This window comes from Montipora capricornis, chromosome 7, assembly GCF_036669925.1.
Source record: "Montipora capricornis isolate CH-2021 chromosome 7, ASM3666992v2, whole genome shotgun sequence".
Classification (NCBI taxonomy): domain Eukaryota; kingdom Metazoa; phylum Cnidaria; class Anthozoa; order Scleractinia; family Acroporidae; genus Montipora; species Montipora capricornis.
Window position 1 is genome coordinate 1,489,410 of NC_090889.1, and position 25,075 is coordinate 1,514,484.

Below are 25,075 nucleotides of genomic sequence, written 5' to 3' on the forward strand. Positions count from 1 at the left end.
GCATCAAGACGAGGCTTAGGGGAATAACTCGTCAAGATGGCGAACGATGAAAGTTCTTCGTTCGTAAGTATGAAAATCCCAGAGCTGAAGAACTTCCTAAAGGCAAGAGACATTCAAATAGCTTTGGATGGAAAGAAAAAGAAAAAGGCTGAACTGCTGGAGCTTTGTAAAAATGCAGCCGAAATGAAGGTGCCAAAAGGTGATGAAGAAATAGAGCTCAAGGACGACTTGATCAAATCGAAGATCACCCTGCCAGGAGGAAAACTACTTCCCCATACACTTTCGCTTCAGTTTTGGACCCATAACTTCACTAACATTCCAGGCTTCAGGTTTCCTGACATTTATCATTATCTGGTTGGTAAAGATGGCTATGATGAAGCTTGTTTACGGTCGTATAAAAGCCTTCAGGGTTTTCGCTTATACATGGACGGTCACGTGAAGGATCTGAAGTATCATAGTATACTTGACGATGCTGGATATTGTTATTTTCAGTTCAAAGTAAAACCAACCGAAAGGTCCAAAACAGAAGATGGAAGAGATCACTACTGGGGATTTCTTGTACTAGAAATTAGTGGAAGCATTTACTCAGCTTTGTGTGCTTGCAAAGGGGGGTGAGTAAGTAGTTGTAAGGCCTCATTCAGACCAAAAAAACCTCGATCCCATGTGCATATATTATAACCACGAAAACAATGAAGGGGGCGTGCATAAATTAGGGGCATGTTGGGGCATGACGCAATAACGGTTGTAACCTCACTTCACTTTGTAGGTAAGTGACCCCAAGCCCAGAAAGTTAATGTAAACTGACGTCATCGGTGTCTCATTGGCCCGTGATTGCATCACCTTGACCTCATTGGCTCCCTATCTTTCCCATTGTTCTTTTCGCTATATATTAGCGTTACCACACGGATGGCTGGGTGGAAACAGAACACAGGCAAAGCAAACACATCTCGCTTACTTTCTCAATAAAAGAGACCTTCTGATTAACCTAACCCTAATTTATGCGACGACCTGGGATGCACGTGTTGTTTCAAGTGTTAGGGTTACAGCTGCCCTGCTCACGTGTTGTTTCACGTGTTAGGGTTAGAACCCTATTGTTTTGAAGCGAGTCAAACAGAATTTTAAAACACATACACAAAAGGCTTTACACGCCTGGACAAGTCCACAAACGCTTTGTTCTTTTTAAACACAAAGCCGCGCTATGAAAGGGCATAAGCTCCTTCGCCCAATTTGAACGAAGAGCAAAATTCAATATGGCGGATGATGCGATGGACTACCGTTTGGTCCGTCAACGAATGATTCTGGCCTTAAACACCCCAAACATGTTATACAAAGACTTAATAAATGTTCTTGATCCGAATCTTGAAGTGCAAGTCTTTGTTGCATTTACGAGAAGTCTGTATCGCACGCAAAACACGGCTCGCAGCAGAAGCATTTGAATCTCGCACCATTTTCGTTGCGGCCTTCTTGACGAAACTTTTCCCCACCGGTCACTGGAAGGGTTTGCGAATCTGGTATGTGCCTGCAGATGTTAGAATATTGTCAAGCAGTTTCACAGACAATGTATGCGTAATTCCAAAGCTTTGGAAAGAGATTGGCGGCCATAATTCTGTGTAAACTGTTTGTACTTCTGTTTTCGTTTGCAAGTTCTTTTCTAGAGTGCCTTAGTGATTCTCTTAGCGAATTACCATGTTGGGGTCTTGTCCACCATCGGAGAAAAGCAAAATCGAGAGAAACAAACAAACAAACGCCAAGAGAGATCCCGGGAAGCGAAATCCCCATTTCAGTCTGACTGTCGAAGTAAAAGCGGGAGACGAGAAACGATTGGAAGATCTTCGCAGTCGACTAAATCATGCGAAATCGCTTCTTGGAATTGATCGGAAAACCTCGTCTACCCAAAACGCCGATCTCCTAGAAGCTTTATTATCGTACTTTGAGCTAGTGAAACCCTCAGCTGCTACTCAATCATGGCCAGGTTCTTCGCCACCTATGACTGAGAGTCCGGCAGAAGAACAACAACAACGACGACGGCCACAAAAAAGACAGATTTATGTTGATGCTAAAGTGGATGACCCATGTTTCGTTTGCACTGGCGAATCCTTGAGGTCTTTGGCCAAGTACTTCTCGGAGGATTTTGTAGTGCAGACTATAGATGGTCTGGAGTGAAACTTTCAAAGCAGGGTCATGTCTGTCGGTTGGAGGTGCCTTGTGTCTGCAGTGATTTGGTTGTGTGGCTTAGTTCAGGAGTGCTTGGACATCCTGCTAAGTACTTTGCAAATGTTAGGTAAGTTATTTCTTTTTGTGCAATTTTATAATTAAACACATGATGCCAAAATAAGGATAATTTGCTATGTTATTGTTTAACACTACAAACCTTGCAGTGAGTGTCTGGTCCAGGTTACCCAATGCAGTCTCAGTTTCCAAATTCCAGTGTTTTTAAAATTTATGCAGAAAGCTGACTAACAATGTGCTGTCCGTGCAATATTTGACCCTTTTTTTTTGTAGAATGATTCATGCATTCACCTGCACTGGTTTAACAGAGAGTCAGTACCACAATTTTGCCGAAGCAGCAAACATTGGTTCAGTCATGGACAAGACAATAGACACAAGTGGGTTGCTTGCTTTATAACCTTGTATAAATAGTCTGATTTAGTCATTATTAAAATGTCTGTACCACTTTGCTTGCGCTGAAAAATAGGACTAAGCAATCACCATTGTGCAAGGTGCATGGGGATAGACCCTTCACTATATTGCTTCATTTACCTCTTGAAAAAGCGTAGTTATGATTATGATAATGATAAGCAAAAAAGCCTTCACATTAAGGAATTTCTTTTCCTTTGCGTCCCCATCATTAAAAGTTTTGTAGATTGAAATTAATGTGTCTACAATAGGTTACTGTCCAGGGCCTGGTTGTTCGAAAGCCGATTGACTTAATCCAGGATTAGCATAAACTTTTTTTTATGTTTTCAACTCTTTGCTGAAGGTTTCTTTTTCTTATTTTTGTTTTTCAAGATTGACTTCTTCTATTGTAGAGTTTTGCCAAACATCTGCGTTGAACAGCAGATGGGAGTAGAGATATAACTCGTTGGTTAATTTTTAAGCTGGGATTAGCGTTGAGCGGCTTTTCAAAAAACCGGGCCCAGGCACATTGGATTTGGGCCGCAGAATTACATGCTAACCTTGTTTACTGCCTGTGTATTGTTTGTAATGTCCATGTAGTATACAAAGAGAATGGTTTTGGCTACATGGCAATAGTGAGGGAGCTGTCTGTGAATTCAATGGGAGATGCAAGAAGGGAAGTTCAAGGCACTGTAAATTATATCCTGAATGGTGATGTAAGTAGTTTGGCAAATCAGAATCATTTTTAGTCATTCAGGTGACAACAGACCTTACATATAGCAGTAATGTCAAAGTATGAGAAATTTGTTGCAATCCTAAGTACATGTATTGTTATGTTTAGTAAGGTTAAATGTGGCTTTTTCACTTTTTTATGTGGGAATGTATTCTCATCAGTGTGTCATCACTGATGCAAGACATGACTCCAGTAGAGCTGAAATGCATTCAACAGTCTCGGCCATTTCTATGAGGTAAGAATATTGCATTCACATATCTGAGGTACTGCTAACAATGTTACAGTACCATTTACTCAGTTCTCTTATTCTGTCCACACTTTTTTATTTTCAGTAACAAAAAGATCATTGCTGTTTGTAACTGGAGTCGTGAGAATGAAAGAAGTGCTCCCAGCAGAGAAGTACCCATGACCAAGGAGATGATCACAAACCTAATTGAGAACCAGGGTTGTTTGACGTGTTTTACAATGTCTTTGGTTTACCATAATTTATGTGTATGGTACGGGAGGGTTGCTGGGAATTAACAAATGCTACTCTGTTGTTTCCTTCACAATAGGTCATAATGTTAAAGAAATTGCTCATGACTGTGTCATGGCATTGAAGGCATGGTTCCAGGGAAAAGGGATCAAAAACTCTTTTGATACTTGGCATGGTAAATGCTAATGAGAGGGAGGAACATGTGCTGTTTTCTGTCATAGGCCACAGTAATGATTACTTGTACCTTGACCTTACCCCGTAGGTACAAAGGGAGTGGCAAGAGACATGAAAAAGGTATGCAGTGGTACGCGTCGTGATGAAGGTATCAAATGGTTCACACAACTGTCTGACAAAGGTAAAGAGATGTTTTTAGTTAAAGATAGGTCTTTTAGGCTGTCCCTTCAAACAACTTTATTTTTGTGTCGTTGCAGCAAAAGCCACCAAAACTCACTTTTAGTGGGCCATGAGGAACAATGATGGCACAGCAGCTGGATTTCAGCAGTATCTGTTAAATATTGTGGACCATTATCAGGTAGTTAGTTCCTTATCTAACAAGGATTTAGTCTTCACATTCATTTCCTATTTACATTATTGGGCATTGTTGCACTGCTGTGAATGAAGTGAATCACTGTTTGAATGTAGAAGAAATGACCTCATTTAATTTGAAGGATATATCTCCAGGTGATAATAATATGACAGTCCAAAATATTATTTATAGTGTTACTTCCCCATAGACACAATTACTTTTTGATTTCCTCCTGTTTCCCTGAAGTCTAATATTACTAAATTTTCACAGGGAAAACAGGACTTGTGTCACCAAGACTTCAGGTGCAAGCATGCCGGTTACATCTGTAGCAAAAAGGAAGTGTCTGATCCGAAAGCTGTGGATGCATACAGGACTGCAATAATGAAGACCACAATCTATAAGAATCCATCAGATTACCTCCTGGTATGTGTGCAAATTTCCAACCTGACTATACGTTCCATGCAGAAAATCCATTCAGAGAAATTCTATGTACCCACACACAAGATACTCTTGTGAAGTACTTATCTTTGATTTAGTTTTTTAGGTAGTATGCACGCTATGATAGGTCCTCGGCCACTCTGTATTGCAAAGCACCCACTGCTAAATTTTAGTGTGGGCTTTCACACTTTCTTTGGTTTCCAAGAGATATTACTGACATGCTACCTTGCATGCTGTAACACTCTCTATGGCCCTCAAAGTCACTTAGGAAAAGGTATGTAACACTTTGTTTGGTAGGGAGAACTTGTGATGCACACCAAGCTTTCTTTGACTGTAAATTGTATCTGTTTTCCTCACAATTCTTTTCAGTGCCGAGACACCTTTTACATAGAGTCCTTCCATGTTGTTGTGCTCATATATGCCCCCAAGAGGATTCATTTTGGAGATGACACATATGAGATGAGAGTGTCTCTTGCCATATTGGATTGGGTAAGTTTTGTCATTGTAGTGCCTTTGTACTTCGTACATTTTACATACAGCATCATTAATAATGTATGGCAGTGTACTTGGAGCCATGCGTATCACACTTGGCTGGCTTGAAGCACCTGAATGTACTTTTCAAACTATACAGCCAGTGCTGCAAATATGCAGAGGGATTTTCACACCAGTTCTATACACACTGTACTTTTGAACTTCAGTACATGCCTTTGCATTCATGTATGACCGTGTGTGAAATTAATTCTGTGCTTTGATTGATCAATTTATTGGGCCTTATTGTGTATTCCTGACAGCAAAATTCCAAATCTTGCTATTTTAGAATGAGAATGTTGGTCGAGATGTTTATTCAGTGCAATATTATCAGCATTCGAGGCATCCTGGGAGAATGGCTCCCACCAGAGTTCTGCGACCAAAGACCTTTGCATTCAGAGAGGCAATATGGCATACATTGTTTGAAAGAAACAAAATATCTGCTGCTCCACTTACATTGTGAATTGGTTAGTAATCACATAAATGTGGGTAGTTCCCAGTCCACCTCCTTGGTTGCTCCTGCATATAGCTGCAATGTTACTGATCTGTCTTCCACTCTTTGGAAGTGGTAGAGTTGGTATATTCTATGCAGATATGCATTATTTCTTTGATATTGACCTTGATAAGCCCCTCAAAGGGGAGTTGTTAACACGCTATGAAAAATATAATGTTTGATATTTTGTATTTCATTATAAACAGTTGCAATCTGGTCCCTGCTACACACATTCTCTTTTATCCTTGCTTTCGCCGGCACAACACATGTTAATTAAAGCATTCTGAACAGAAAATAAACACCTCTTCTCAGGTTGTTGTTGAAATGTTATCAAAATCCTTATTTATCCTCAGATTGTACATGCAAAGCAGAGTGAAGGTCATTTATATCAACATTATGATTTGCTCGCCCAGCCATTGTAAACCACGGAGGACAGATCACCACACCTGGAACTCTGTGGCCCATTCTGTGAAGAGTTTGTGGGGTTTATAGCCATAACATATTGATTGCTATTTGCGTTCTCATTATTTTGCAGTTGTTGTGACAGTGTTCAAAGAGGAACATATTCCTTATTGATTGTGGAGTAAAGACAAAATATTGACAGATTGTAAAGAAAAAACGGCTCCTTTAGGAGCCACCCGATCTATGAAAGTCAATGACCATCAATTTATTTACCTACATATACTGCACCTCTAAGATTGTTTTTGTAGTAGGGGTGTGAATTTATTATTTTAAATGGCAGGACATACATGTATCTCTTGTGCATACATGGGCAATGAACAAGGTGATATGAACACCTGTCAGATTGTTTCCGGACTCCAAATTTTTCGTTTATTACACAAGTTTGACCGTCAAACTTGTGTATTAATTACACAACTTTGACCGTCACTTTTTGCGGTCAAAGTTGTGTAATACACAAGTTTGACCGTCAAAGTTGTGTATTACACAAGTTTGACCGTCAAAGTTGTTTAATACACAACTTTGACGGTCAAACTTGTGTAATAAACGAAAAATTTAGACTCCGGAAACAATCTGACAGGTGTTTATGTCTTTTTTCTCCATATCATACTTCCAATCCGTCAGTGATGTAATCATAACCCCTTTATGTCATATTCTCGCTTGGGAGAATTTTTCACACTTCGACAAAACGTCCGTGCAACTTGTTGATGTGGTTGATTTTTGTATAGGAAAAATGTGCCTATCAGATTAGTTCTTCTAAATATTTCAGTGTCCTAACCTCCACTGTATTTAATCTCTTTTTTTTCACTTTCACCTTGTTATTTTACTGCGTAACAATAAGATGTAAATCTTGGCTTCTTTGACTTGACTTGTAGACAATGTTGCGAACTTAGTAAGGATTAAATTTGCACATCAAACGAGACCTAGCAGCCCTGTGTTGGCATTATGTGGAATGTCAAAGGCTGTTGAGGGTTGGGTGTCATGCAATCTTTACACCTTTACTTCTCGTTATTTCTCCAGCAATCGATGGACAGGCCGTGACATTGGACTGGCTCAAGGTTAGCTGCATACTTAAAGAGGCACATGTGATGTGTTGCAGGTTTTTATTTTTTAAAGTGCTTATGTATCATAAATGAAATAAAGTGACAAAATCATGCCGGTGATAATGTTGTATTCTCTAACTAATACACCCCCTCCCTATCATAAAACTATAAACACACAGTTTCCAAGTTTCATGTCCGTCGGTGACCACAATTCGGTACCCCGTCCGGATTAGGCCATCGCTTCCTAACGTCTTCAACCACGCAGACAGGCATTACTTCACGCACATCATCAATGTAGCAACCCAGGGCCTCTTTCCTCTGCACATAAATAGGGTCACGCCACAACCCTTTCCTTTTTAGGATGGTGTATAATGCTCTGTAGTCTGCCTTTCTTTTGCAATGATTTGTCATATGTGGTGGACCAGAAGCTCGCAGTTTGTCCGGCAGGTTCTCGCTCCTAAGAATGCACGGCAAGTTTCGACAAAATATACAGCGTCGATCGTCTAACTCCTCTTCGTGATGGCTTTCGGCGGAAACAACTTCTCGCTGTAGGTCAGCAAAACTCCTTGGTGGCTCATGGGTCACTTGGTCATGAACTTCAGTGGCGTCATGATGTTCTTGTTGCAGACAAAGAAAAAAAAGAAGTTTCCTTTCATATGCAGTATTTTCTCGATGATGTCGTGTAATTGATAACATGAGCATATAAACCCGACACATAAATACAACTTAAAATAAATATGGCGCCACCATTGCGAATTGAATCACTCCAATAATTCCCTTAAAAACCCTGAAGTAAAAGCGAAAATTCCATCAAATGACAAGAGACGACAAACTTAAGCGATGTTTTTTTTTTCAAGAAGGCCACAGGGAATCGAATACTGAAGATCATAAATATGTATAATTCACGCTCTAGCAGTTATGAATTGAGACACAAACAGCGCAATACAAAAACAACAAAGAAAGCTTTTGTTAATATTGCGTGCTCAACGTTATAAGTGATAATGTTCTGCTCAAAGCGTGTTACCTGGAACTGGTTTGTTTTTATTACGGGGCTTCTCCACCTTCACGATCTCGCCACAATTTATCATCAGCCAACCTCTCAATTCTTCAATTAGGGATTCATCGACAAGAATAGTCACCTCAAATAAAACGGTTTTCGAAGATATTTGGTTGTTGTACATAATTGGCCACGACAAATGAACAAAAATACAATCATCTCTGCACTCCACTTACCTTCTAGTGGTGGACTCGTCCGCCATATTGGATTTGATCCACACTCGTCAAAGTTCATTGACAAATGAGCCACGGGCTTCCCAGGGAAGCTTCCTTATATAGCGCGCCTTCGTGTTTAAACTAAATTTGCGTAGAGGCGATCGAAGCGTGAAGAAGGAAGAATATAGAAGAAAAAAAGTTGTTTTGTGTGGAAAAGAGGAGCATTCTCAACTCTTTTACGCTTTTTAAACAAACGTGAACTCCGTTGTTACAACCTTTTTTTAAGGAAAGTTTTTTCTCAACCTCGCGCTTGAATGAAACACGGGTAAATGCAATCTTTTTTATGTAAGAATACACAAAGACATCCTTCAGTGCACAGACACAAAGAAAGCCTACTCAACAGAATTGAATAAAACCAAAACTGAAAACGCTTGAAAAAAACCTTTGGATTTTGAGAAGCGTTTTATACTGTGGTATGGTGAAGCGGGAGTTGGTTTCATATCGTATTTCAAAATACTTTTCACAATATTTGACGCAGTGAGCAAACAACAATATACATTTCAAACGCTTTATTAAAAGATACTCTAGATATAAATGATTGTTCTTCTACTATTTGACTATTGTAACGTTAAAACAAACATGTTGCGTTGCGCTTAAATAAATACTGTGACTCTGATAATGCAGTTCTGTTCAGACATACAGAATATGAAACATTCGAGACCGGACTAACTCGAACGAATTTTATTTGCAGAAGGCTATCGTTAAGTCAATAAAAACACACCAGCAAACATTTCAAACGTTTTACTGAATTAACAGAGAACGCTTATCACAATGTGATATTTGCGAGAGATAGTTCTCTTTAAACAAACCTTAATCCGAAAAAAGTTGTTTTGAAAACGCACCCTATGTACAACAAAGATTATAGTTGTTAAGTCAATAAATACACACCAACAAGCATTTCAAGCGTTTTACTGAATTAACAGAGAACGCTTATCACAATGTGATATTTGTGAGAGTAGTTCTCTTTGTAATTCACTTGCATTCGCTGCATCATTAGTGTTCTATTATGCATGCACTGTTTCAACGCTTTTTGAGCGAAAATAAATCACACACGCGCAAATGAGAGAAGAAAAAAAAATGTTGTAATTCACTTGCATTCGCTGCATCATTAGTGTTCTATTATGCATGCACTATTTCAACGCGTTTAGAGCAACAATAAATAACACACGCGTAAATGAGAGATGAAAAAATGTAATTCACTTGCATTCGCTGCATCATTATTGTTCTATTATGCACGCACTGTTTCAACGCTTTTTGAGCGAAAATAAATCACACACATTATTCACTTGAGTTCGCTGCTTAACAGAGAACGCTTATCACAATGTTATATTTGCGAGAGATAGATTTTCTTTAATCAAATCTTAATCAAAAAAAAGTAAATAAAAAGTTCTTTTGAAAGCGCACCCTATGTACAATAAAGATGCACATGTACCGGTCAAGCAATATTATGCATGCACTGTTTCAATGTTTTTAGAGCGAAAATAAATCACACACGCACAAGTGTTAACCATGTTAGTGAGTGACTGAATTCACAAAAAGTGCTATAAAGGAATACGTGCAGTGCCCGCAACCTCGTTCCCAGGGTGTTCTCGGCTTTCAATATGGCGGCGGGTCTTGAGAAGAGCCTGGCACACAGTGAACTAAAAAGATCGCTGATTGGTGCTTTTCTCACATGAACTCTGCTTGGTTTAATGTCGAAAGAAAGATGGCGGCTAGTGAGGAGAGACAGAAGAAGAACAGAATTCGTGTTTAAATCATTTTCAAAATTGTAGCTGTTCCGTAAGAAGCAGCTGCAAATTAACAAGCATAACAGTCAAAAATTATTCACCGTTTTTTCACGTTGTACGATGATCTACATCAGGCCTCGATTCCAATTAAAACTACGTTGGCTTTTCACGTCACCTCTGGCATAGCGATCGCTCTATAGAAGGATATAATGGTGTTTGAAAGACGTGACGGTAATTAAGTGATTTTATTTCGTACGTACCTTTACGTTTTGGTTCATTTTGGCGTCTCACAATGGTAATACCCTGACACGAGTATTGTTACTGTTGTTCAATGTTTTCACCATGTCAGATTGTGTTACAAATTATATAATTGTGCAACAGGGTTCATAGATTATTGATGTGGTTTAGCAGTTGTATGTGGTTCTGTTGACTCGTGTGACAGCTGCAATGAAGGCGGGTCTGTTAAATACAGGTCAACACTAGAGGTCACTGCTCCAATAATCAACAACTAAGCCAAAAGTTTCCCCGAGACCTGAAACAACATTTTTGTTGAGTGATTAGCGCTAGCAGACACTTTTGGTGTTGTTTATTTGTCTGCAGCACGGTGACATGTACACTCACCTGTGGAATGTGACCTGTCTTTTTCATTTAATAGACCTGCAGCTGCAGTAATCCATATTCTTTCCCATCCCTTCCACACTCTTCAGCTAGTGGTGCACAGAAAAGGATCTAGCTCGGTCGGTTTTCATCATTGTCTTTTACTTTCATTAATAAAAAACATTAATCTCCTCAACCCAAACAAAGTGCATGCCATCTTGTAATTTTCCAAGAGGGTTATTTAAGATTGTGAAGTCTTAACAATAAATATTATTCTTGAAAATAATTGTATGGCTTATCATTATAGCCTTATTGACCTGACAATTCGCTAACGACTTTCATTTTTTTCGCTTCTTCTGATTTAAAAATATAAATATGTATATTAAACAGTATTCTTTAATTTGTACACATGGCTTTTTTAGCAACACACTCCCGTGAGTTTTCTTGTACTCCAATAATTTTAATTCGTTTTCAAAACATGCTTTGAAAATATTCTTTAGCATTGCTCAAGTTGTGGCATTTATGATTACTGTCTGAAGGTGTGGGGGAAGATTGCAGACTGGGCAGGGGGATTGGGAAATAAAATTGAAGGTGACAAAGCACAGGAAATTTGCAACTTCACCAGCAACAAGAAACTATTTCACAAAAAGAAATAGTGTTTTGCTTCTGGAATGGTAAGGGCAAGAGAAAAGATAAAATACTGTAGTATGGGTCACTTGGTCGGTCATATATATTTTTCTTTGTCTATTGAAACTCTCAACAAAGAAGGACAAAAATGTGGATGCAAACTCTCTGAATGGTTAGAAGCCTGTCAAGGAATATTAACCATTAAAGACAAGAACATAATGATACTTGTCTACAAATACCTAATTTTCCTTCAAATGCCACAGCATAAAATTTCAAATTCCGTTTTCTGTGAATCTTCCATTACTTCTGTTACATGTAAACCTAGGAAGTTATCAGTACTAGCTTTAAAACAACTGGTTCCTGGAAAACCCAATTTACTGCTACAACTCACCAGTGCGAAGATTGATTACATTACTTATTACCACGAAGAGAGATAGCTTTGGATTTTTCAACAATATATCCCTTTAATGTAACCCAAAATCATTCAGATAGTAACTTCATATTTATGACCCATTTCCTTCACTTTGGTGTTTGTCAGCATTATGATTTGCTATACTTCAGGTTCACATGTTCACAAGTTTGTTTTTTCGTTTCAGAGATGTTTAGATGTTCAATTACAAACTCTGTTTTGAATGGCCACTCTCCTTCATAATTTGTGTAAATAGTTCACCCTGAATTCTAAATAGATACAATTCATTTCTGAGTAAATGAAACGAAACAAAAATGTAGTTTAAGGAATGGAGGCAAATAAAACAAACCGTGCCATTGTCACTGCCTCCAAAACAGCAGATTAAAAGCCAGTTTGATAAAACAGCAAAGATCTATCCCTAACCCTGGGCTAATTCGACAAGAACTGCTAAAGATGATGAGATGCTTATGTTTAGGACTTGCACAATTTGTGCCCTTTTTAAATTAGGCCAAACAGATTTCATGAGCAGTATTCCAAGACATCACATTGTCTTCACTGGTAGGACAAGACATGAAAAAGTTCTTGTCATAGCTTGAAAAGTGCAAGAAGCAGATTGCTAATCCTATGGAATAGCATGTTCAACAATGTACATTGGCTTGATTATGTTAACTTTACCACAAAATATATTTACAATAACAAGTTGTAAGAATGTGGGCACTAAACATGCTTGGGTTCCCTGTTGGCAATCAATACTGATTTTACACTGACATGACAATACGTGCAGTCAATTGATGAGATGAGAGATAAAACCACAATACAACAATCAAATGGTTTCACTGTGAAAATCAAGTACCACAGATATGTGGTATAATAATACTTCCTTTTAGGAAAATAGCTTTGAGTCAATGTATACTGGGGAAAGTCGTTGTCAGAAGGCTCATATAAACCGATAAGAAATCAGATAATCATTCAAGTTTATGAAAAATTAATGATAATTAGGTTTAATTGATTGCAAATAAAGATTCAATATAAACTATACATTAATTACGGAAGTCAGCGAGCACACCTCCGTGACCAAATAGCTTGAACCAGAGCTTTCATTAAACTTTAGCTCACTGGATTTTACGGTAATCAAGTGTCTGTGATAACTGTGTGCAATGGCTGTTTCCAAACTGTTTAAAAATCACAGCCCCGAGAAATAATAGCTGTCTATAAAATTGTATTGGTTTAAAATAACATGAAATGAAAAGGAAAGCAAGATTTCTCTGTCATCAACCGCATTCTCGTTGCTCGTGCATTCATCAATCCGTATTTTTGGTTTCTTACATCAAATTTTACAGCTTTGGGTTCCCCCTTCGTACTCCATTTTGTTTGTTGGCAGTTGTCGTACCCAGATTTCTCTCACCTTATTCCTTGCCGCCATTTTGAAAAAAATTGCATATTTGTCCATCCTCGATGGACAAATCTTGATCACGTGATCTGCTGTGTGCCAGGGTCTTCTCAAGACCCGCCGCCATATTGAAAGCCGAGAAGACCCTGGGTACGAGGTTGCAGTGCCCGTTTTTCAGTAGACTCGTTAACATGGATAGAGTGTAGTTTGTCTTGGTTCGGGTTTGCGCTCGGAGTTGTTTTGCAGGACACATCTTTCACAGCACACCTCGCGAGCAATGGTTAGAACTTGTAAAGGAGTTACATCCAATGAACCCCGGTCGCTTGTTGAGTTTTTATTACTACATGGACCAATGCAACGCTACATTTACCGAACAATATACATTATCCTTCTTTCTGGTGGATGGTTTGGCAAATTGTTATAAAAAGTCTGCGAATGAAGAAGATATGATCATTTGTTTAACACCATGGGTAGTGCTGCAAGCCGCGTGTGTGGAAGCTCATCGCCCACAGTTTCTTTAAGTGACATATGTCAGAGAATGCGATGTTTAGTTGCGTGTTGCAGTAGCGAGGTTCTCATCGAATTGAAAGATGTCACCGACAATCACGAAGAAGAAATTGCAAAAGAAGAAAAAGAAAACGCAGACCCTAAATCAGACGAACCAACTATTACAGAACTGTATTATGAAGTAGATCGACCATCCGCTTCAGGGGGAGTCGACAAACTGTATCGTGCGGCCCGTCGGTATGGTTTGAAACGCACGCAAGTACTCGATTGGCTCCGCCAACAACCTGGCTATACCCTACACAAACCTGCAAGACAACACTTTCGTCGTAACCGAGTAATTGTGTTTGATATAGATTCGCAATGCCAGGCGGACTTGGTTGATTTGCAACATTTGAGTCAGTGGAATCAAGGATACAAGTATTTACTGACTTGTATCGATGTCCTTTCCAAATACGCTTGGTTGGTGCCCTTTAAATCGAAAACAGGAGCCTCGTTGGTGGTGGCCTTTGAAAACATTTTCCAGGAAGGTCGCAAACCTGAGAAGTTGCAAACAGATGACGGACCCGAATTTAAGAACAACACGTTTCAAACCTTTCTCAAAAAGGAGCATGTACATCATTTTGTAACCTACAACGAAACCAAGGCCCAAGTGGTTGAAAGATTCAACCGCACTTTGAAGCAACTTATGTGGCGTATGTTCACTACCAGCAGCTCGTACCATTATTTGGACCAACTGGACGATTTAGTCAATGGGAATTACAATCAAAGCGTGCACCGTAGCATCAAAATGAGACCAGCGGATGTCAACGAGAATAACGCATCAGAGGTCTGGAACAATTTGTATAGAAATCTGTTCAAAAAGCCGACAAAGTATAAATTCAAAGTGGGAGATCAAGTCAAGATCAGTAAGCATAAACGCATCTTTGAAAAAGGTTACTTACCATCCTGGACGAAGGAAACTTTCACTGTTGCTCAGAGACGTCCGCGCGACCCACCCGTGTATCGCCTAAAGGAAGCAGACGGTGACTGGATTCAAGGCACTTTTTACGAATTTGAGTTACAGGAAGTGATAGAAACGGAAAAACACCTATTTCTTATTGAAACAATTTTAAAACGCAGGGGACGAGGAGCGAATAAGGAGGTGTTGGTACATTGGAAAGGTTGGCCAAAGAAATACGACAGTTGGATTCCGCATAACCAGTTGGTCGCTTTACAACAAACATGATTCAAGATAGCGACTTTTACGTGACACTTCCCAGTAATGCAAGCAGTAATTTATTTCTAAACAATTCCAAGTCCTCCTTTCGCGTAGCGCTACCTCGACAAATCCATCTGAAAGATGAAGAAGATTGGGAAGTAGGATTGCATCATATCGTGTATCCGCTCTCAATGTTTGACATTACAAATGACTGCAAACATTCTCACATCATGCTGGATCGTCGAGGTGACTCCACACCGTTTATATTACCCGAGGGCAAGTATTATACAGCCTTAGATGTGACAGAAGGAATGTTACAATGCCTGAACATCGCTGACCCACCATCTAAGATTGAAATCACAGTGGACGACGAATGGAATGTAACGTTAAACTCGCAAACTGAAGGACTTCTGATCACATTGTCTACAGCTCGCGCGTTGGGATGGATAACCGAAAACAACACTCTTACACCCAGCGTTCGTTTGAATGCTGCACTCACCTTAGAAAGAAAATATGGTCATGATTGGTTCATCTTACCAGCTGGCACATCCATCACATATCCGGGTATTTACATCTTTCCTCCTTCGCTGTCGCTTTGCTCGTGTAAGCAGAGACTGGTTCAAGTTCAAACCAATCTCGTGGAACCGTAGCAGGTGGGTGACAAGCGCTTACCTCTCCTACATGAGATGGTACCCCTGGGCAGATTTCGAGAAACACTCCTTGAAGAAAGAGAACATATTGTGTATCTACCTTTGCGTATAAAGATATTTCAGACCATTGAAATATATTTAACGAGTGGATACGGTCAAACGCCAGCATTTTTAGACGGTATCGTCAGCGTCGTTTTACATTTCCGCCGTCGATCAACATGACCAACAGTTTTTACATGGTGCTGACCAGTGATGCAAGTCTGACTCAGTATCCAGAAAACAAGGCGGCCGATTTTAAGATGCAGCTACCAAGTCAACTACACCTAAGTGAAGACTGGGAGGTGGCCATGACACGCATCATTTACCCTTACACCTGGCATAACGTAGGTGAGAATCAATTGTCCTACAGTTTGCTTTGTAAGACTGGTCCTGAACCCTGGAAATTGAACATCCCTGTACCAAGTGGCATTTACCGTACGGTCAAAGATGTCATTCACGGTATGACGAAGGGACTACACAATCGATTGAGAGACATTTATTTGAAGAGTGACAAGACCATTACGAGTCTGGAAGGAAACGAGTGTTTTTACATTTACGAGAAAGCACAAGATTACTTTGAGTTGAAGTTACCAGCCGGTTGGTATGTGATTCTACCAAAGACATTAGCTCGCGCCTTGGGGTACTTAAACCATCAGTATAATATTCCTCAGCTGTACCAAATCGGAGGCCTTGTCCAACAGAATGATGATCACAGCGTCCTTCTTGCGAGGACAACGACAACACTTGTCAGAAAAGACGAATTGGTATGGGGATTGCTCTCGAGAGACGCTTTTCAAACCATCTACGTGTATTCTTGCGCTTTACAAGTTGATTACATTGATTACATTGATTACATTGATTATTCCGATTTAATCGAGTCTCAAGTAGTGGGAGATGCTCAAGCGAACTTACTTCGGATGCTTGTTCCTCGTGGTCAGCCGGGGAACATGATCACAGAAGAGGTCAAGGTGCCCTCCTACCATAGACTCCGTACAACTGTGTTTTCATCCGTGGCGATCAATATAAGGGGAGACACAGGTCAATTGATACCATTTGCTTCTGGAGCCGTACGCGTGACCCTGCATTTTCGGCGTCGTGATATTCTATAACAACATGTTATTACCTATGAACCACCGATATTACCCATATGGACGACATGTTGTACCCTATAGGCAGCACGGTAAAGGAGGAGACATTAGTAGCTATGGAGGAACACACTCTTGTGGTCAACAGGTAACGGCTTAAGTGGAATGTTTTGGTCCTTGTTCCGTCCTCAAAACAACAGCAAAAAAGTGGGAAAGCGAATGCTCGATACTGGATTGAAAACAAGAATCAAATTGTCCAAGACGTGATCAATGGTCAACCTTTAAAGAAAGCTGCCAAGACAAGAGCGAAAGCTGCTGGAAAAAATTTACTCACAGGGGTCATTGATGACATTACACAGCAAGGTCGAGGAAAAAGAGTATATAAGCGCGCGGATACGTCAAAGCGGCGCAGTGAAGGACAGACCAAGAAAAAGAGAACACTTCGTTCAACGTTCAAGACTATTTTTGATTAAAGATGGCATCAGCACACCCTCTCTCAGCCCCTGGTGCGAATTCAAGTTTACAATTGTTTGATGTACCTGTGACAGATGTGTCCATTGTTAGCAGCAAATGGATCGATTATGAACCGGTTCAAACGGGAACTAATCCCATCGAGTTTGTCATCAAACCGTTAGCTGACTACATTGACATTAACAAGACAGAGCTGCGATTGGTAGTAAAGATTACCAAACAAGATGGATCGCCCACAGGGGATGGTAAGAAGTACACTCTGGTCAACAACGCCCTTCATTCCATCATCAAACAGTTTACCATCAAGATCAACGAAACGCTGGTAACAGAACAGTCAGACACTCAAGCATACAATGCTTACATCAAGACCTTATTGAACTTTACGGAACAGGCCAAGAAATCGTACTTAACCAAAGCTCTGTATTACAAAGACACTGCTGGACACATGAATGAAGTAGATAATAGAGCAGAAAATAATGAGGGTCTGAATAGAAGGGCCACATTTACTAACAACGGCGCAGAAGTTGGGTTGGTCGGAGTACCTTTTTGTGACGTGTTTAGTATTGACAAGTTGTTGCTTGACGGTTTGGAGATCAAAGTCAAAGTGGATCTGAACACCGATGCTTTTGTTCTCATGGCTGGGGAGACTCCAAACAACTGCAAACTGAAGATCATGTCTAGTACGCTTCGCATACGCACAGTGCGTGTTGCAGACAGTGTGAAACTAGAAGATGTACAGATCATGCAAGGTCACAAAGGGAGCGCACCGCTACCAGCCATCTATACCCTAACCAAAACCCCTACGCAGGCAAGGATCATCCCTCAAGGAGTCTTAAATCACACTGAGACAGATCTATTCCACGATTTCATTCCTCAGTGCATCATTTTTGGGCTCGTGCGGAACGATGCCTTCAACGGAAACCTTGCAAGAAATCCTTTCAACTTTGAGCTGTTTGACCTGCAAGACATTCGGCTGACTGTGAATGGAGAAGAAATGCCTTATTCTGCGCTGGATCTGACGGGTGGAAAAAAGATCGATGGTTACAACACGCTGTTTTCAGGAAGTGGAGACATGAATTGTGGGCACGGGCTTGACATTGATAGAGTGGATTGGGAAAACGGATACGGTTTGTTCCGTTTTGATTTGACACCGGCAGGAAGTGGACATCCCGATCATCTGATACCCCATCGAACGGGTAACGTGAACCTGTACCTGAAATTTGGAACTCAAACGAACTCAGTTCTGAATTTAATTGTGTACGCAGAATTTCAGAATCAGTTGGAAATTGATCGCAATCGTCGCGTGGTCTACTATTTGTCACAAGGCTCTTAGTTCATCGTCATGCATACGACCCAAGAACTATGGCAAGCCTGTCTTTCTGACCCTGTGTTAGCACCTCTGATGCAAGGCGTATTTCCAAGGGATAGGCTACCTGTCATCAACACCTACCCAGCCGGACTCATCGCGAATACGGACCCTCATGACCAACCTGGGACACATTGGGTGGCTATGTACTTTGAATCGCCTCGTGAAAGTGAATTCTTTGACAGCTAGGGATTTCCTCCTGAAACTTATAACATGGATACCTACATTCTACGGGAAGTTACCTATTATAACGACAAACCACTGCAAGGACTGAACTCGGATGTTTGTGGAGATTATTGCTTCTTTTATCTCATTCGGCGAGCACGGAATGTTGATATGAACACTGTTCAAGCTAAATTTAAACGATATGATTCTCAGTGGAACGATGCACAAGTTGAACGGAGTGTACACGCTTATTTTAATTCAGTCATTTATCCTAAAGTTAATGATTGCTTTCAACAAGGTTGTAAGTCATTTCGCTGTGTCCATAAGCAATAAAATCATGTTGAAAAGTAAACAAAATGTTGCTGTTTTTGTGTGTATTTGCTAGTAAAAGGGGTGGGAATTCTATCTCGTGTACACAAATCGTTGAAGCTTCGTCTTGTGAACATGTCTCAATTCAAGTGCCCCAGCAGTATTATCATTTCTGGCCCCAGCCAATGCGGAAAAACAACATTTACGCGCCAAATACTTCAACACGCAGATTGTTTATTTGAACGCCCCATTCGCAAGATCGTGTATTGCTACGGTCAATGGCAAGATTGTTTTAAGGAATTGGTAAAGGAAGTCACGTTTATGGAGGGTATTCCCGACGACATTCCCGCCTTATTTGCACCCCACCGTCGTCCCGGTCTGCTCGTGTTAGATGACCTCATGCGAAACTGTAGCGATGACGAAAGCATTCTGGATTTGTTCACCAAAGTGTCCCATCTTTGTGACATCACTTGCATCTATTTCACACAAAATCTTTTCCCCCAGGAAAGTTTTCCTGCAGCACTTGTCTTAATGCTCAGTACATCATTGCTTTTAACAATCCTCGAGATACTTTGGGGTTGAGGACACTGGCACAACAGGCGTTTTCTGGGCGCGTTCCGTTTGTGTGGGAGAGTTTTCAAGACGCTACATCACAACCATTTGGATACTTAATGATGGATTTACATCCACGAACCCCGGACATTCAACGATTGCGAACAAGGATCTTCCCAGGGTCACATTCATATCCCATTGTTTACGTTGATAAGAAAATCTATAAAACCGATGAACCCTTTCCGGTAGATTTCAATTAACACCATGGCTTTGCAATTGTTGCACCGCGAGGAGACAGTAAACAATCGAAGTGGTGGTGACATGACTTTGCGTTCTGGAAAGATTTCAAAATCTACCGAGAGAAGAAAACAAGAACTCGTTAAGGCTTCCAAAGTCAATCAACATTTACCCTTTCTCTGCACTTGTTTTACAAGCAGAGGGAAACAGCGGAAAGAGATGATATCTCACGCTAGTAATGGACAAATAGAAGCCATCAGTGAAGTCGCTCTTAATCTACTTAAAGGGAACATTATGGTTCCAAGTTCATCATTTAAACGCTTGAAACCACACAAGGCGAAACTCCTGTATTTGACTCGCAAGACACCTAGTCTGAAGAAGAAAAAAGAAGTTCTCAATCAACAAGGAGGATTCCTGTCAGCTCTCGCCTCTTTGATTGCACCGTTCGCTTTGGATTTATTGGGTAAAGTGTTAAAATGAAACACGTACAAAAGATGATGTTGGTTCCAGAGCATTTATTGCAAAGCCTTGAGACAGAACATCGCTTAACCTCACCTCCGCAACTCACGACCTTGACGCGCTTGGATCAAGACATGAAACATATCACGGATTCTACTTTGCCCGCAGATCAAAAAGTGGCCTTATTGGATCAACTATTACAACGGTACCAAGGTTTGTCAAAACAAATGAAGAGCGAAACGAAGACGAAACCTGCAGGGACAGCGACAACAACTCCAAATGCGCCCACTCCAAACCATTCTCCAACGATATCCGAGGTACAACCCAAAAAGACAGCACACAGGAAACTTCCAACCACACCCGTTGGTCCATCCAAAATTCCTGTCAGGATACAAACACCACCTTCTCCTATCGAACAGGAAACAGATCCCTGGATCTTTGAAACGCCCCCAGATTCCACGGAAAAGAGGGTTATTAAAAGGTCCTACAGGGCGAGAACACCTATGGTTGCCCGATTAAGGAGTAATACAAAGTGGGAACCTTACTGAACAATAATGATGCAGCGAACTCAAGTGAACTACTTTTTTTTTCATCTCTCATTTACGCGTGTGTTATTTATTGTTGCTCTAAAGGCGTTGAAATAGTGCATGCATAATAGAACAATAATGATGCAGCGAATGCAAGTGAATTACATTTTTTTCATCTCTCATTTACGCGTGTGTTATTTATTGTTGCTCTAAACGCGTTGAAATAGTGCATGCATAATAGAACAATAATGATGCAGCGAATGCAAGTGAATTACAACATTTTTCTTCTCTCATTTGCGCGTGTGTGATTTATTTTCGCTCAAAAAGCGTTGAAACAGTGCATGCATAATAGAACACTAATGATGCAGCGAATGCAAGTGAATTACAAAGAGAACTACTCTCACAAATATCACATTGTGATAAGCGTTCTCTGTTAATTCAGTAAAACGCTTGAAATGCTTGTTGGTGTGTATTTATTGACTTAACAACGATAATCTTTGTTGTACATAGGGTGCGTTTTCAAAACAATTTTTTCGGATTAAGGTTTGTTTTAAAGAGAATTATCTCTCGCAAATATCATAGCCTTCTGCAAATAAAATTCGTTCGAGTTAGTCCGGTCTCGAATGTTTCATATTCTGTATGTCTGAACAGAACTGCATTATCAGAGTCACAGTATTTATTTAAGCGCAACGCAACATGTTTGTTTTAACGTTACAATAGTCAAATAGTAGAAGAACAATCATTTATATCTAGAGTATCTTTTAATAAAGCGTTTGAAATGTATATTGTTGTTTGCTCACTGCGTCAAATATTGTGAAAAGTATTTTGAAATACGATATGAAACCAACTCCCGCTTCACCATACCACAGTATAAAACGCTTCTCAAAATCCAAAGGTTTTTTTCAAGCGTTTTCAGAAAAGGTTTTATTCAAATCTGTTGAGTAGGCTTTCTTTGTGTCTGTGCACTGAAGGATGTCTTTGTGTATTCTTACATAAAAAAAGATTGCATTTACCCGTGTTTCATTCAAGCGCGAGGTTGAGAAAAAACTTTCCTTAAAAAAAGGTTGTAACAACGGAGTTCACGTTTGTTTAAAAAGCGTAAAAGAGTTGAGAATGCTCCTCTTTTCCACACAAAACAACTTTTTTTCTTCTACATTCTTCCTTCTTCACGCTTCGATCGCCTCTATGCAAATTTAGTTGAAAAAAGAACAAAGCGTTTGTGGACTTGTCCAGGCGTGTAAGGCCTTTTGTGTATGTGTTTTAAAATTCTGTTTGACTCGCTTCAAAACAATAGGGTTCTCACTTCACTTTGTAGGTACGTGACCCCAAGCCCAGAAAGTTAATGTAAACTGACGTCATCGGTGTCTCATTGGCCCGTGATTGCATCACCTTGACCTCATTGGCTCCCTATCTTTCCCATTGTTCTTTTCGCTATATATTAGCGTTACCACACGGATGGCTGGGTGGAAACAGAACACAGGCAAAGCAAACACATCTCGCTTACTTTCTCAATAAAAGAGACCTTCTGATTAACCTAACCCTAATTTATGCGACGACCTGGGATGCACGTGTTGTTTCAAGTGTTAGGGTTACAGCTGCCCTGCTCACGTGTTGTTTCACGTGTTAGGGTTAGGTTACAACCGTTATTGCGTCATGCCCCAACTTGCCCCTAATTTATGCACGCCCCCTTCATTCACGCGTTAGGGTTACAACCGTTATTGCGTCATGCCCCAACTTGCCCCTAATTTATGCACGCCCCCTTCATTGTTTTCGTGGTTATAATATATGCACATGTGATCGAGGTTTTTGGGTCTGAATGAGCCGATACAACTACTTGAGTATTCAACTGAACTTTTTTGTCGTTTCACCTTTAAATCTATATAGATAACTTGCAAGATCGTGTGAAGGCCAGTTGGCAAGTGTAATAAAAACAAAAAGTGTAACGGAAGTGGAAATATAAAGTGTCAAAGCATTTATAGTGCATTCTAGCTATGAAGATGAAACAAAGTTAAATCAGACTGGTGGGCATGCACAACCATATTTTCGACAAGGGTCGAAGAGTGTTTGATTAGAAAGAGAAGCAGAAATGGAAATTATGTTACCTTGCTTGTGTTCTTTCTGTATTGCAACTGACTCCAAAATATTAGCAACAACAAACAGTCATTTGAGTCCTTTTTTCAGAGCTGATGGTGCTTGCAGGCATGTTGCTGCTGGTTTGTTTGATTTGGAAGCCACCATCAGGAGAAATGAGCTAGACACCTGCACCTCAGTTCCTTGCGTGTGGATAAAACAGAAGAGACTTGAAGAGAATGCTGTACCTATGGAACATCTTAAAATTCAAAAATCAGAGTATGGGAAAGAACAGAAGAATTACATGAAACCATTCGATTTCAATCCTTGTTCTGGTAGTCCCACTCAGTCTTTAACAAACAAGTTCTATGATGCTCTTCTGGAAACTGCCCCTTCATGTGTAGCTTTACAATTTCTCCCAAAACCTGAGGCTCAGGCTGTAAGTGATCAGCAACTTATGGAACAGATTTTATCAGAAGATATTGACCACGAGGAAGTTGTAGAATATGTAGAAGTCTATTCTGTAAAAGAGTTACCTAATATATTTATTGCCAAAAATAATCTAACAAGTGTAGCAAATCCAACTGATGAGCAATGTGGTGACTTTGTAACATTTCTAGATCAGCATGATTTTGCACCTGATGTTATATTTCAGAAAACCTTGAGCCAAAACAACACATCCTTTTGGTTTTCCCAGAGGGCAGGGAGAATCACAGCCTCTAATTTTTACAAAGTATGCCACTTAAAGGAGACTACTAATCCAAAAAATACAGTGAGGTTACTAATGAATTACTGTCCCCTTAGTAATGACAATACTCCTCAGCAACTTGTTTGGGGCCATGATAAGGAAATTACAGCTGTGAAAGAGTATGTGAAGAAATATAAATCAAAGCACGGGGGTATGAAGGTTATTGAAAGTGGCCTCTTTATAGATGAGCACCATCCATATTTAGGGGCTACTCCAGACAGAATACAAGTTTGTAAATGTTGTGTGAAAATACTTTTAGAGGTAAAAAGCATTTTTAGCAAGAGAAATCTCCCCCCTCATATTGCAGCAGCTTCCTACCTTGAGAAAGTCAATGGTAAATATTACCTTAAAAAAGAAACATCTTGGAACTATCAGATCCAAGGACAGCTAGCAATTGCTCGATTAACTCATTGTAATCTTATCATTTATACTCTGATGGGGATTTTGGTAGTGCCTGTTCAGTTCGATGAAGAACTGTGGGAGCGCATGGTTGGTAAGCTGACGAAATTTTTTTCTGGAGCACATGGTGCCTGAACTTCTGAGTGGAAAAATTCTTAAAGAGGTTATGCATAGTCAGTGAGAAGTTGTTTTTTCCTTTTTATTGACAAGAATCTTCTTCTGCTTTTAAACAAGAACAACAGAAGTAACAACCTAAGGTCATTTAGACTAACCAAGGATTGTACACGGTGGTTGTTAACATTGATGAAACTGATGACCCCTTGGGGAATCTCATGAATCTCAAAGTGAAGAGGGTGCCTGTCAAACCTGTTAGGGGCCAAGATTTGTGGATGTTGGTACTGCTTAGGGTGATAGAATAAAAATATGACCACCCCAGAGTACGTGCAGTACCTTCAAGGGTATCGAGCCAAATGATATGACAGGAACAATTTGGCATTCCCCTATGTGAAAGTAAATTGGAGCTACACTCACAGAAAGACTCTGATCGATGAGCACCCTTATACTTGTATATGGGATTTTCCCCTGAGACTGGAGAAAATTTGTACAAAAAGTTGACATTCGTTACTTACAGTCAATTCAGTGATGTTGAGACTAATTTGTGTTTCAGCTTTATAATCATAATGTAAACAACAGATTAAAGTTACTGTTCTTTATAAGTACAAAACAAGTTTCTGGCCTATGTTGTAAATATACAATAGATACATTTTGTTGTACCTATTGTTTTCTTAGCCTTTTTAATCTGAACATGAGAATTAGCAAATGAGGCAACAGACATGGTCTTCATCCAACAGCTGGGTTGTATTAACAATAGGAGATAAAGTCTTGATCAATGAATTAGTTAACTAGGAATGCTTTAGATAGGTAATTCCTATTTTGCCAGTGGAGGTAAAAGATTACAAA

The 25,075-nt window shown here is 39.9% G+C and overlaps 3 protein-coding genes and 1 pseudogene across 3 annotated transcripts in view; 3 read left to right on the forward strand and 1 right to left on the reverse strand.

Annotated features, from left to right (window-relative positions):
• Window positions 1-24,843, forward strand: LOC138057348 (uncharacterized). The gene is made up of 2 exons (XM_068903386.1): window positions 1-611; window positions 23,080-24,843. Exons 1-2 carry the CDS (start codon window positions 37-39, stop codon window positions 24,248-24,250), a joined length of 1,746 nt encoding a protein of 581 aa, XP_068759487.1. The 5' UTR covers window positions 1-36; the 3' UTR covers window positions 24,251-24,843.
• LOC138055283 (uncharacterized) overlaps window positions 1-25,075 on the reverse strand; it is a 361,306-nt gene that overhangs the window by 12,776 nt on the left and 323,455 nt on the right. The window lies entirely within an intron of this gene.
• On the forward strand, window positions 1,683-6,547 carry LOC138057344 (uncharacterized; annotated as a pseudogene).
• On the forward strand, window positions 17,288-18,616 carry LOC138057498 (uncharacterized protein F54H12.2-like). The gene has a single exon (XM_068903508.1). The coding sequence runs from the start codon at window positions 17,288-17,290 to the stop codon at window positions 18,614-18,616; it is 1,329 nt and encodes a 442-aa protein (XP_068759609.1).